This window comes from Grammomys surdaster, unplaced genomic scaffold, assembly GCF_004785775.1.
Source record: "Grammomys surdaster isolate TR1022 unplaced genomic scaffold, NIH_TR_1.0 364, whole genome shotgun sequence".
Classification (NCBI taxonomy): Eukaryota; Metazoa; Chordata; class Mammalia; order Rodentia; family Muridae; genus Grammomys; species Grammomys surdaster.
Window position 1 is genome coordinate 712,739 of NW_021604783.1, and position 13,904 is coordinate 726,642.

At 42.2% G+C, this 13,904-nt stretch overlaps 1 protein-coding gene across 1 annotated transcript; it reads left to right on the top strand.

Moving 5' to 3' along the window:
• Positions 1-41: 41 nt before the first annotated feature.
• Positions 42-13,115, top strand: LOC114631731 (protein SCO1 homolog, mitochondrial). The gene is made up of 6 exons (XM_028780117.1): positions 42-294; positions 1,152-1,242; positions 3,399-3,596; positions 4,224-4,316; positions 6,131-6,246; positions 11,677-13,115. Exons 1-6 carry the CDS (start codon positions 73-75, stop codon positions 11,809-11,811), a joined length of 855 nt encoding a protein of 284 aa, XP_028635950.1. The 5' UTR covers positions 42-72; the 3' UTR covers positions 11,812-13,115.
• The last annotated feature ends 789 nt before the right edge of the window (positions 13,116-13,904 follow it).

The following is a 13,904-nucleotide window of genomic DNA, read 5'->3' on the forward strand; positions in this document are numbered from 1 at the left end:
GGCTTCCGACGGAAGCGGAAGCTCGAGCGGAAATGGAGAGGCGGCCCAAAGGAGGCGCGGTCTCCTAAACTCATGGCGGCTCTTGTAGGGGCAGCGGTGGTGCGGTCGCAGTGTCGTCAATTCTGGCGTCTGTGCCCTCGCGGCCGTGGCCTCAGGGATGTGGCGAAGACGCTGAGACCGGAGGAGGCGCGCTGTTGTCTGGGGAGCCGAGCCTTCAGCGCTGGGCCGCCACCGCCGGGGGCCGGCCCGGAGCCCAAAGGCCGTCAAGCCGGGTCTCACCGCCCGAAGCCTGGGGTGAGTGTCCGCATGGAGCCTTCAGGGCTCGGCGCACTCTGCAGGCTTCCATCTCTCCCTCCTGCAAAGTCACACCTCAGGAACTCCCTGGCGTGAAAGGGCCATGGAATCCCTTCCTTGCTTCCTGGTCAGCAATAGTTCCAACCTTGACAGAACTGTTTCCTGGTTCCAGCCTTTACCGAACTTGAGAACCTACTCCCCCTCCGCGCGGTTACAACTCTCGGGCTTTTGTTCTAGAAAAAAAAAAATCAGTTCTGGACTTTAAAGAGTACAGAGACAGAACTCAATGTTAGTTTTTAGGAAGCCCCACTTTTAGGTTTCTTTTGATTTAATGTCATTTTGGAAGCCAGTTGGGTAATCTTCCCAGATATATTTATTTTATTTTTATCCTCAGTGTCGGCATAAGCTGGTCATCAATTACTTTTTTGGTTTGTTAAGACCGGGTGTCATATCTTTGGTTGGCCTAGAACTCGATATGTAGCCAAGAATGACTTTGGGTTTGATCCCCCTCCAGGGTGCTGAGATTACAGGTGTGCACCACCACACCCACTTTTATACAGTGCTTGGCATGGAATCCATGGGCTTGGTACATGGCAGTCAGGCACTCTACCAATTAGGTGAGCTTCTTCTCCAGCCCTTAATTGGCTTGTAAATTAACTTGAATAACTTTCTTGGAACTGAGTGCTTTTGTAGTAGATATAACTGTATTCACAAAAACTTACATGATTTATCCCAGAGTAACCAGAAGCATTCAGTGTAACTGTGGTTTGTGTGTATGTACTTGCTATGTAATGAATACAGAGTGGTTAAGTGTTTGCGTCTTACTTTTTTTATTGTTTTAATCTCTGCCCCAGTAGCCTGTTTCTTGGAAGTCTTTAGCACTCACTTTTGCCATTGGAGGATCTTTACTGGCTGGAATGAAGTACTTCAAGAAAGAAAAGATAGAAAGTAAGTGGTTATCCTTTGGGTTTTTTTTTTTTTTTTTAATTAGTGTGCTCTTTTTGCAGATGTGTGCACACCATGGTAGAGACCAGAGAACTTTTGGGAGTTAGTGCTAGTGTATTCTTCCATGGTGGGTTCCTGGGTTTGAGCTTGGGTAATCAGGCTTCTTCTTGGGTATCAAGCACGTCTATCTACTTGGCTATTGGCCAACCCTGTTCTTAAACTTTTTGTTTTAAAGTAATTCAAGGATTTCACTAGATGCTGTTTTTCCAGGCCAGAGGACAGTGCAGGGGTCTGTGAGGGCCTGAAGAAGTCTTGATCATGAGATCTGAGAAGACTTTCTAGGGGTCAGGCATGTAGAGCAGTGTGGGTAGATACTGCAGACAAGTTAGGGTGGCAGCATTGGACAAGACCAGGCTGGCTGTGATGGGGGGAAGCCAGGAACTGTTGTGAAATACCATCTCAAAATGTTGAAGGCACTCTAAAAAATTTATATTTTAGTGGATATTCTAAGGACTTTAAGATTTGTTTCAAAAGATTAAGGTAACTATTGTTTGAATCAGAGTCTCTTGATGCCAGTAAATAAAGAGAAATGTTAAAATATGGGAATGAGAATACACAGGCATTAGAACTTTAGTAATATAAATTCTATATTGATAGAGATCACCTTTTAGCAGAGCAGAGGTTTTAATTGATACAATTTTCATGTTAGTTTAGAGTTATTATATGTGTGTTATCTGTGTGCATGTATGTGAATTATCTGAATGCCTGTGCAGGTCATAATTATGTGGAGGTCAGAAGAGAGCATTTAGATTTTCTGAAACTGGAGTTATAGGTATTTGTGAGCTGCCATTGGTATTGAGAATTGAACCCAGGTACTGTGCAAGAACAAGTGCTCTTAATGCCAAGTCATCTCTCCAGATTCTGATTTTCATATTTTAACAGGCATTCAGTTTATTCCCAAACTGTACTCAGGGAAATGAGTTTTTAAATGTTGAAAAGTTAAGAAGGTAGTGACAAATTATTATAAATGTAAAGTGCTTTTGCTTTGAAGTTCACGTATAATAAATTTGTTTTAGTTAGAAACTTTCTGAGACCAACCTAAAGTGTTACAAAGTTATTTATTTGCTGACACGGTGCCCAATGCATTGTGTAGTTCCTTCAACATAATCAGAACCATCAGCATTTAGAAAATTTAACCCTTATTGGAACCATTGTTCTAAGGCAGTCTCAGTTGAGGTTGATACTGTATTGCTTTGCAGTAAAAGCATCAGTTCAGACCCATTCCTTATTCCTGGTTGTCTCTTCAGCTTCTGCAGATTATAAGTTTCTCAGGCTTCACCTGACTTGGCTGACCTTGACAACTTTGAAAACCACAAGCCAGTTATTTAGTAAATTGTTCTTCAGCCTGTACCATTCTGATCTTCTTTCAGGATTTTGTTGAGGCCCTGCAACCTTTGACAGGGTTGTCACAGAATGATACCACATGTAGTTGGGTGTATCATGTCCTATACTTTAGAAGAGCAGAGAAAGCTTGCTAGAGACTATGCACGCAGATGGGCTATTACCAGGAATTGTAAGATAAAATAAACCCTTTCTCATCTAAGCTTTTTTTTTTACAGAATATTTTATCACAGCATCAGAAGTGAAAGCAGAAGAGTCTGATGTTGGTTTCAGTAGCCTTTGGGTTTTCAGTCTACCACTAGCTCTACTTGTGCTTTGTTTCAGCTTATTTCAGCATCTCTCACCAGGACCTCCGATTGTCTTAGCACTACAGAGAGCATTCCTGTTTTTCTCTCCTGTCAACACTTCTGGCTTCCTTTCTGTTAGTAACACTCTCTGTTTGTTTAATTAATCTTTATAAAACTAAGGTCCCATCACTACTGCCTTTCCTCATGAAGCTGCCTCTGGCACACTTAGCCTCAAGGCTCTCTCATCCCCACACTGAACAGCTTAGGACTGGATTGTTCTCGGTGAACACTTTTTACCACTTTGTTATAGTGACAGCATTCAAATTTCTTATCTTATGCTTATTTTTCTGAAATTTCTTGTGTATTTTATTCCCCACCCCCCATACATACTGTTTCTAGTATTATGATAACTATGTCAAATATTTCAGTGACTCTGGTTACAATGACTTGTTTTGTTGGTGCATCTCTTAGAGCTGGAGAAACAACGGCATCGAAGCATTGGGAAGCCTTTACTAGGGGGACCATTTTCCCTCACAACTCATGACGGAGAGCACAAAACCAACAAGGACTACCTGGGTCAATGGGTATTGATTTATTTTGGCTTCACTCATTGTCCTGATATCTGTCCAGAAGAACTAGAAAAAATGATTGAAGTCGTGGAGGAAATAGGTAAGAGACCAATCACAATCTGCACTATTGATTGACTGGTACTGGCTTCATATCCTGCAGTGTGTTGTGATTTTTTGCTCTATAAGGGCATAAAGTTTCCATGTTCAGCTTGTTTTAATTCTAGGGCCCTTGCTAGGGTGCCACGTGTTAGGTCACTTAAAATTGGCATCGTGCTTCTGTCTCCTTTTACTGAAGCATTCTCATTGTGTTTCCCCAGTGACACTGATGGTTAGATTAGGAAATCTGGAGTGGTCGGTGATATTTAATTAGTGTCAATTAAAAGGAATCTGAAGGAAGCATCCCCCTTTAAGTTGTTTTGCTGTATTCAGTCTTTATTGATATTGTACCTTGCCCGCAGTATGGTAGGGGAACTGCAGAGACTGGGTTTCCTTAGGAAGGACGATGACTATGAGAGGTGGTCTGGAGTAACAGCATCTGTGGATCCCGTATGTGATAGGACGTCTGTCTGTCTCCTTCACACAGAAACCCCTTTCCTCCATTCCAGATGATCTAATCTGTCCTCTGTGTCACCCTGACACTTTGCTGTAGAACCACATTCTCCAGGTATTGTTGGATCTCTGTCTTTTCCCTTATGGTGACTATTGACTAATTGGACCTTTCTTTCAGACAGTATTCCATCCCTGCCAAATTTGACTCCACTTTTCATCACCATTGACCCAGAAAGGGACACAAAAGAAGCCATCGCGACTTATGTGAAAGGTGTGTTTTACTGATAATTTACACATGCTCACCTCTTAACAGTTTGCAGTAGCAAACCATTCGAGACTTGACAGTGCTTCCTAAGATAGATGGGTGGTGTTGTCAGTTGTTGGCAGACAGAGCAAACAATGAAGGTCAGTTACAGCTTTGATTTGTTGATAAACAAGAAGCAGGTTTCCCTATTCTTGGTACTCCAGTCTTTACTTTTATCACAGGAATGATTGGAACTTGAGTTTCATGTATTACCTAAGTTAAGTGGGGAGTAAGGGTGTGCTGCTTCTCACTCTGTGTCTTACTCTCCTTTTTGTTAGAATGGAGTAACATACTTCAAGAGTGTATGCAGTGGGAGATTAAAGATGGATTTTAGAGCATAAACAAATTTTGACCTCAGGCTTTATGTTGTTTTTGTTTATTTGTTTCTTATTTAGTGAAGCTAGGTTTAACTGTACTATTGGCTGTCCTGGAACTCACTGTAGACTTGGCTACCTTGAACTCATACACACACACCTGCCTCTGCCTCCAGACTGCTGGGTTTAAAAGTGTGAACTTCTTTATTCAGTCATTTTAAGAGACTTCCAAGATTATGTCAAAAGTCTAAAAAATGTAACAGCACATCATTCTATGACTGATGTCATGAGGCCTTTTTTTTTTTTTTTTTAATCATAGCATGAATTTTCTTACAGGCATCCTTTGAGCCATCTTTTGTTATTTTTGTTGTTTGGTTGTTGTTTTTGTTGTTGTTGTTGTTGTTGTTTTTTAACCAAACATGGTGTACACACCTTTAATCTCAGCACTGGGGAGCTATGGGTTCTAGGCCAGCCTTTTCTACACAGTTTTAAGATAGCCAGGGCTACATAGAGAGACCCTGTCTCAAAAATCTCAGCACTGAATCAGGAAAAAAAAATGTTTTTTCATACAGTATGTTTTAATCATGTTCCCCCACCAACTCCTCCTGAGTCTTCCCTACCTATCCACCTTTGTGTTCTTCCTCCCACCTCCAAAACAAAACAGAATGTATTTTAAAAAAAACAACAGAAGGTCAAACAAAATAATAAGAAGACAGAAAATACTAAAACAATGAGACAAAAGCTCATAAAGACAGTAGAATACATTTTGTGTTGGGTACCAACTCCTAGGCATGTGGTCCACTCTGCAGTGTGGCTGGTATTCCCATTAACCCGTCATAGGAGAAAGCTGGTCTTCTCTTTCCCAGCCTGTATCAATTACAGACAGCTTCTTGGCTAAGTGGGATACTGTGTGCACTTCCCCTTCTCAGTGCTCAGATTCAGATAGGCCCTGTGCTTGCTGTCAGAGTCTGAGTTCATGTGTACATCAGCCCTGCTGTCCTCAGGAGTCACCCATACCCTGTCTCCTATAGTCCTTCCATCTCCTCTTCCATCTAGAGCCCTGCGCCTTGAAGGGAGGGGAACATGGAGACATCCTGTTTCAGGCTGAGTTCTCCTAAACCTCTCACTCCGCTAAGTCATTGTACAGCCTCTTGAACTAACTTTCTTTCCATATGAAAGAAAAAGTGAAAAGCCTGTAACTACATCAGCTTAAAACATGATTTAAATAACTAGACCACATTTCCTTCAGATATTCAGTCTCCTTAGAATAGTCACAAGAAGATCTGTCATATGCCATGGGCATGCAGAAAAGTGTTTGGAGACTCAGAAACAAAGTAGCCTCAAAGCTGCTTTATAGTGAGTGACATTAGGACTTTCATTTGTGCATGCTTTCCTGTTGTTGTTTTGGTTTTGAGTAAAGTCTGTTATGTCTCTTGTCTTAGTCTCACTGTCTTTTTTTATATTTAGAATTTTCTCCCAAATTGGTTGGTTTGACTGGCACAAAAGAAGAGATTGATGGAGTGGCCCGAGCGTACAGGGTGTACTACAGCCCTGGCCCTAAGGACGAGGATGAGGACTACATAGTAAGTAAATGCTCAGCTTTGAACGCCCGGCCTGGCCCGGGATCCCAGTTCTCACACATTTTACGTGCCTGTCTGGCCTCTGACATGAAGGCGGACCTGAAAGGCTAATGAGATGGCTCCATGATTAAGGGCACTTGCTGCAGTTCCAGAGAATTCGGGTTCAATTCCCAGCACCCACCTTGTGTGTGGCTCACGATCAACTGTAACTCCAGTTCCAGGGAATCCAGCGTCCTCTTCTGGACTCTGCAGGCACCAGACACAAATGTGGTACACGCACAGACATGTAGGCAAGCACTCAACACATGAGACAGAAATCTCTTTTAAAAAAGAAGAAAGAAAACTGAGGCTATTGTAAATTCCTTGAGTATTTTGTATAATTTGAACATCTAGTAGGCACATATAGATGACTGCCTACTGTTTAACTTAGATTTATTCTTAGAATCTATCTGACTTCCTTCCCTAGTTATATATACAATTACACGGTGTCCATTCGACTTATGAGCATCCTGTTGTTTCTCCCTGTGTCTTTGATGAAAGGGAAAAAAGTGCTTCTTTTCACACTTGTAAGTTGTAAGCCATAGGGAATCATATTCATTTCATTGAAAAGCAAGAGAGAAAATAACAGACTGCAAGCTTTACTGGCTTTGGACTCAGTTCAGTTCAACACGGGGTTCAGCAGTGAGATGGATTGCCCGCCCAGTTTACCCTTGTGATTCTTCCATTAAGGATCTATTTACTTGTTAGCCATCGTTCTCTGGGAGGTCCTGAGAACTGGGCCCGTTTCTGATTGATGGTATGCACAGGGCTGACTCTTCTCAACCCAAGTGTTTGTTTCTTAGCACATTCAGAATTGACAGTGTGCTACAGGAGCAATTCTTAGCCTGTGGGTTGCTATCCCTTTGGGGGTTGACTAACCCTTTCACAGGGATTACCTAAGACGATTGAAAACCACAAATATTTACATTATGATTCATAGGAGTAACAGAATTACAGTTATGAAGTAGCAACAAAGCTAGTTTTATGGTTGGGGTCACAACAACATGAAGAACTGTATCAGAGGCTCTCAACATTAGGAAGGTTGAGAACCACTGTACAATAGTATCATTGTAGGTTTTTTTTTATGTTGTCATGTTTTTTTGTTTTTGTTTTATGGGTTTTCTATAATGTTAGTTAAGTAAAATGATTAATCATAAAAGACTTTCTTGTAACTATGAAACAGGTTGGTGTGGGGGAGATGAGTAGGATGTTAAGACACTGATTTGCCAGCTCCCTGTGGCCTGTCCCTAGAGCAATATGCAGAGTGTTTGTTTTCTCCACTGCCTGCTGTGGTGTGTACCTTTTTCTTTCTCTTGCATATGTATATACATGTTGGCTAGCATGGCTAACAAAGGAGCTCCCAGCATCTGCTTGTCTCTGCTTCCCTGTACTGTACATACAGGCATGTGTGGCCATACTTTGCTTTTACCTGGATTCAGGTGATTCGAATGCTTGTACTTTTACAAAGCAAGCACTGGGACACTAGTCTTCAGTCACTCTCTAGCCCTTTGGACTTGTAGCCTCTTGTGTACTCTCTGACCAAAATAAAAATGGGCTCCTGACCACAATGTCTCAAGTACAACACAGTATCATATTTTCCAGACCTGATGCCTCATAGCGTTGGGAAAACTTGGGATTCATGGAAGAAAGGGACAAGAGAAAAATGAATACTATTTTCTGAAGCCCTATTTGAGAGAAGTAGTGAGGCTCTCCTGTAGCTTTGTCTTGCTGCATCTGCAAGTGTGAGAAGTAGAAAAGTGCACAAGTGCCAGAAGGGGAGACCCGCAGGGACGTGGTACCCGCAGGGACAGGGACGTTCAGGAGTGCCAGAGGGAGTAGGAGGGTCTAATCATCCCACCATAACAAGTTTTGTTAAATTCTGTAACAGTCCTGTTCTGAAGTAAAAAAGAAATTTTGCAGATTACCAAATGGCTGGTTTTATTTGTAACATTTTAGTTTAGTCAGGCATGGTGCACACTGTGACTTTGAGGTCAGCCTGGTATACATAGCAAGTTTCAGGCCAGCTAATGCCACATAGTGAGACCTTTGTCTCAAAAATAAAAGTAAGTAAAACATTCCATTCAAATCACAAGTATTTTACTGAAACCAAAGCTCCTCTTACAACAGGAATGGGGCAAGGCTGCTAGACCAGGTGGTCCCACAGTACTGTCAGCTGCCCTTCACAGTTTCCTAGTTTAACTCTTCATTGCATAGTCTGCCTCAGTTGGTTGTCCTTGGTATAGGAACAGTTACCATTTCCTTGCTATCAGTAAGCCACCATGGTACACAGGCTGGAACCAGTGAGTACATTAGCAGACCAAGCACATGCTAGGCCTTGAAATTTATACTTGTGATGCAGTTAATCTGAAATGTAGTTGATGTTTTTGTCTTAAAGATATACAGATATACAACTCTTAGAAGGCTTCCTTGACCTAGGAGGCATCCTAGACCCCGTTCTCCCACATACTGTTCTGCTGCCCTAAGACTGCTCTGACTTCATTGCTGTGCATTTGCTAACTCAGCCAACGGGGAGATATTCTACGACTTCTTAAGAGTTTTTCTTTAATGGCTCCTTATGTCTTGAGGCCACGGATAGATGGAAATATTTGTTAGGATTTAAAGACTAGTAAGAGGGCAGAGCTTAAAGATTAACTTTGAGGTATAATGGGGTGATACTTTTATAATCTTAAACAAAAGTGATAAAAGTAGCATCTTTAGACATTATATAAAATTGAGCATCTAAAGTTAACATGTAAAGCTAAATTCGCATGTTGTTATACACATAGTTATTCTACACATAAGACCAAATAAATGTTAGCTAGAAAATAGTTTGAGGAGAATAGAAATATTTTTTAAATCTAAATGAAGACCATCAAATACATAACAAAAATGTGGGTTATTTAATGATAAACCTCTTTTTAAACCTGTTAAGTTTAACTGTGATTGGAAAGTTTAAAAATATTGTTGTCAGTCTAGGAAAAATGGGAAGTGTGTTGTTGGAGTTTGAAACAACAGGTGTCTTGTCTCTATGCATTGTTAATGGGAATGAATCTGGTAAGTCCTCTTTGGAAGACAATGTATGTGAAATTAACCGCTTTGGCTGGCACTGTTGCTACGTGGAAATTAGCTTATAGGTGAATCTTACAGCATTGTTTGTAAAAACTAAGGACTGAAACCTAAGCAACCCTTTTTGAAGAGTTACTTTATCTGCCCTGATGTAGAACAGTGTTGTTTTGTGTTGCCTGACAAGGGGCTGTCATAAAATGTCAGCTGTGTGACAGTAGTAGGTAGTGCTGGGTATAATCCATAGTGAATACAAAGAATTTCTCTGAGAATACAGTAGGGACCAGTGACAGTGGTTCTATGGGAGAAGAACCGAGGTATTCTGGGAGTCCAGAAGATTAGTATGCATGCAATACCTTTTTAGGCAGCTAAAAGGTATATTTAAGAAACATGAATTGCCACCTCTGTAGTTGAATTGGAAACAATGGTAACATGGTGATGAGAAACGGATGCATACTTTGAAATTAGACAAATTAAGATGCTAAATCGTAATGCTAGATCAGGCATTTAGCGGTGTATATAACTTCCCCTATCCAGCCTGTTTGTACTTTATAGAGGACGCCTGTCTCAGGATGAAATGGCAAGTGAGGGGCTTGGAGACGGCTCAGTGGGTAACAGTGCCTGTTGCACTGAGTTCAAATTTCCAGCAGCCACATGAAAGGCCAGGCAGGGTCATGTGCTCCTGAAACTCCACACTGTTGGTACTGCTAGAGGAGGTTTGCTGAGGCTACCAATCTAGCTCCAGGTTTACTGAGAGACCTTGTCTCAAGGGAATCAAGAAGAGACTGACAAAGGCGGACACCCAACATCACCTTCTGTCCTCTGTGCATGCATGTGCGCATATACCACACACTAAGGGAAAAAGGTGTGTGATTGCTAGTTTGTTTTTCTATACTACAAACTACTAGAATTTATAGAATTCTCTATTAGAACAGTGTTGATTTTCCCGATGATAACCATGTGAATATTGAAAAGTGAACACAGAAGTTTGACAAGGGCAGTGAATGTCTTTTACACTATACTAGTTGGTAATTTATATTAAGAACCCTCAGAAGTAAGTCCAGCATACTCCAGTTCTATTCTTGAAAGAGGAAAGTGACTAGAGGAAAAGGGAAAGGGGACCTATTTTGTGTGTTTATGAAATCATCAAAAAATTCTCTAAGAAAGGAAGCAGTGAAGGAAAGAAGGTGTACACTGCAGGGAAAGGCCTGAGGGGAAAGCCAGAGTTTTAATTCTGATTCTGTCAAGTGTGAGGAGATTCCAGGCCCTGCCTGGCTTCCACAGTAAATTCTCCACATGAAGTCACCAGCTGTCTGAGCTGTGGGCATTCTTTCCTGATGGCAGGAGAATGGCTCTTTCCATTTGCTCTCTCCTTATGAATGTGTGTGTATAAAAGGTAACAGTCTCATAGCCATATAATGTGGGTTGGGGTATATTCAGGGGTGTTTCCTCTTTGGTATGTGTGATGGCATACCTATCTTTCTGACTTGCCAAACAAGCCTCCAACAAATTCCAAGGACTTAGGAAGGGAGATCTACTCTTAAAATATTACAGAAATGAATATCCAAAGAGTGATGACTAGTCTGAACTTACATTGGAACTGAGATATGTTAAGAGGAAATTAATGGGAAAAATTGGTGATGGGTTGAAGAGGCTCCTAGAGAATAGCATTTGTGGCCAGTGGGAAGTGTCCAAGCAGTTTGCTTCAGAGCATAAGCTCAGAATAGCAAATGCAAATTTCCCGGGGCAGAAAAACATCTTACAGTTTTTGTTGGGATCACAAATATTGGATTAATCACTATTAGGGTTTATATCACATTTGTCAGCTAATGGTTGGTTTTCTGGCTTCTCATAAAGTGTGGCAAGCAGAGTTTGGGCAGCTCCTTAAACATGAGGGTAGGCACCTAGGCACTGACTGACCATTACTTCGACTCCTGTGTGACAACTCTGTTTGAGTGGAGAAGGAGTCAGATGAGAGACTCCCAGTCAGAAGTGGAAAGTGTTTTAAAATAGTATTGCTGTTCCACAGCATAGGCTACTTAGAAGGTAAATCCTCTCAGACACTGTATGGTAGGTATATGAAGAATGGTCCCTAAAGAATCCCAAGCTGAACCACAGCAGCAGCCATTTCTAGAACACGGCTGTGCCTACACTGGAGTTGGTGTAGGCCCTACGTATAGTCTACGTTGATAGACCATACATTGGTGACCAGGTACTGCTGTGGTTATTTACATACTGATGCTAACTTCTCTTATCCTGCAACATTTTTCTACTCAATAAAATAAGATTGTAATCTTTGTTCAAACATTCCTTTCCCCCTTTGCTTTACAGGTGGATCATACAATAATAATGTACTTGATTGGACCAGATGGAGAATTTCTTGATTATTTTGGACAAAACAAGAAGAAGGCAGAAATAGCTGGCTCAATTGCTGCACACATGAGGTCACACCTGAAGAAGAGGTAGCCAGAGCTGCATCAGTGGATGCAGGATTGGCTTGCTGAAGAGGAAGCTTTGTCTCCCAGAGGAACCTCTACATAATGTAACATACAGTGTGGACTTCATGCCCTGAGAACATTCTTCATGAGATGTTACCCTGGGGCTCAGCCAACCCAGAGTGCCACGAAACTATGATGAGTCCAAGGGCCAGGGTAGGCAGAGCCAGTGGAGAACAGGCGTCCAGAACCATCAGAGAGGCACACAAATGCACATCTGTAGGAATGACACTCTTGGAGTAGTGCCTTGACAGTGTCTGCTTGCTCAGGCATGTGGGGCCAAATTCTACAGGAAAGAGTGCCACTTCCGTAATGCTCTTGCTGTTTCAGCTTGTGTGCCCAGCATAGGCGTTCAAGTCATCTTTGTACTTGACAGTAAAAGCTCAGCTTCTTTGAAAAGGAATGTCACCGTCAGGTCTGCATCTCATTCCCATAGCAGGTGCTGCTTTGACAGCTGAAGAAGAATACTGTTTGCACATAACTGTTGGTTCAGTCCCCACCTTTTTATTTTTTTAATAGCTAAGTGATTTGGCTGGTTTTCTGTGCTAGACCTAATGGAAATGAGAATATTTATCACGACTATGATCTGGTATTTTTATGTACCAGATTATGCAATGTATGAAATAAAAGATGTGGTCAGTCTAGCATGGCTTTGCATCTGTGAAGAGTGGGTGCCTAGCACACCACTGTAGGGACAGAGGCCACAGAGTGAAATGGGTGAGGAGATAAGTGCTTGTTAAATGCAGATTCTCAGGCCAGAAACTGGCCTCTCTTGAGTAAGAGTGGGATGCAGAGACATGTGTTTCCAGGGGCAGGTGACTGATATCCCATGACCCGAGTCCACACCTGGCTCATCTGTTCCATGGAGAAGTAACAGCATAATCATCTCTTAGAGGTGGCAGCAGCCATTCCAGAGAATGTTATCAGGCTGGGTGTGGTCTACTCACTGGTAGTCCCAGCACGCAGGAGGCAGAGGCGGGTGCTTCTTTAGGTTTGGGGCCAGTCTTGTCTAAAAGAGTGTTGGGACCAGCCAGGCTACCTAATAAGACCCTGTCTTCAAGAAAAGGAAAGAAAGACGATTCTTGTTAAGTAATGAGTGTTGGTTTTGTTTCTGAATTAAACTTCCCTGATACCTGGGTTTGGCTATCACCTTTTCAACTTGAACCTTTCCAGTGAAGCCAAAGATGCTACAAATAAGCCTTGCTGGAAACCATTCTTCCCAAACACAGGTTAAGTTTATATGCAAGCAATAAAGGCTTATCTTCTGGTTTTTAACTTCTCAGTACTTACATGAAGCCTAATACAAATACTTATGTCACCATGAAAGAACACCTGCACTTGTTATAGGCCAAATCATGTCATTTACAATTTGTGTATTCAAGTCCTGAGTCAGTCACTTCAGAATATGACTGAATGTGGAATGTAAGGTTCACCCACCCACCCACCACCCCCGCAGGGTTTCTCTGTAATCCTGGCTGTCCTGGAATTTGGTGTGAGGACCAGGCTGGCCTTGAACTGAGATTTGTAGGAGTGATATTAAGAAAATGGCACAGGGTCCTGCTTGTTCCTGGGCAGCCACCATGTTCCCACTGCTCCTTGGCTCTGACCGGGGGCTCTGGCTAGCTAGATGCACAGATCCTGGGACCCACAAGACACCAGCGTCGGGGATGGCTCTGCCACTCCACCATGCTGCATCCACAAACCTCAACTGATCCCCAGACAATATCTGCCATCCTCAAGTACCCAGTAGAAATGAGACTCTTAAAGCTTAATGATTATCTAAAGGATTTATATATTTAGAAATGCTCAATCAACAGGATGCCCATACAATTAGAGTTGTTACCCAGTATCTAACCTTTTGATAGAAGTTGCTCCCCGGGACAGCTATCGACCCATCGTGATTCCCCATGGCTGATAGCTTCCTTCTCTCCTCCCCTTCTTCTCTTCCTCCCCTCCCCTTCCTCCCTTTTCCCAGCTCCACCTCCTCTTCTGCCTAATCACTGAGGTCCACTGCAAATACAATGTAGCAGAATAAGTATCCTGCTACATAAATCCACTTACCGT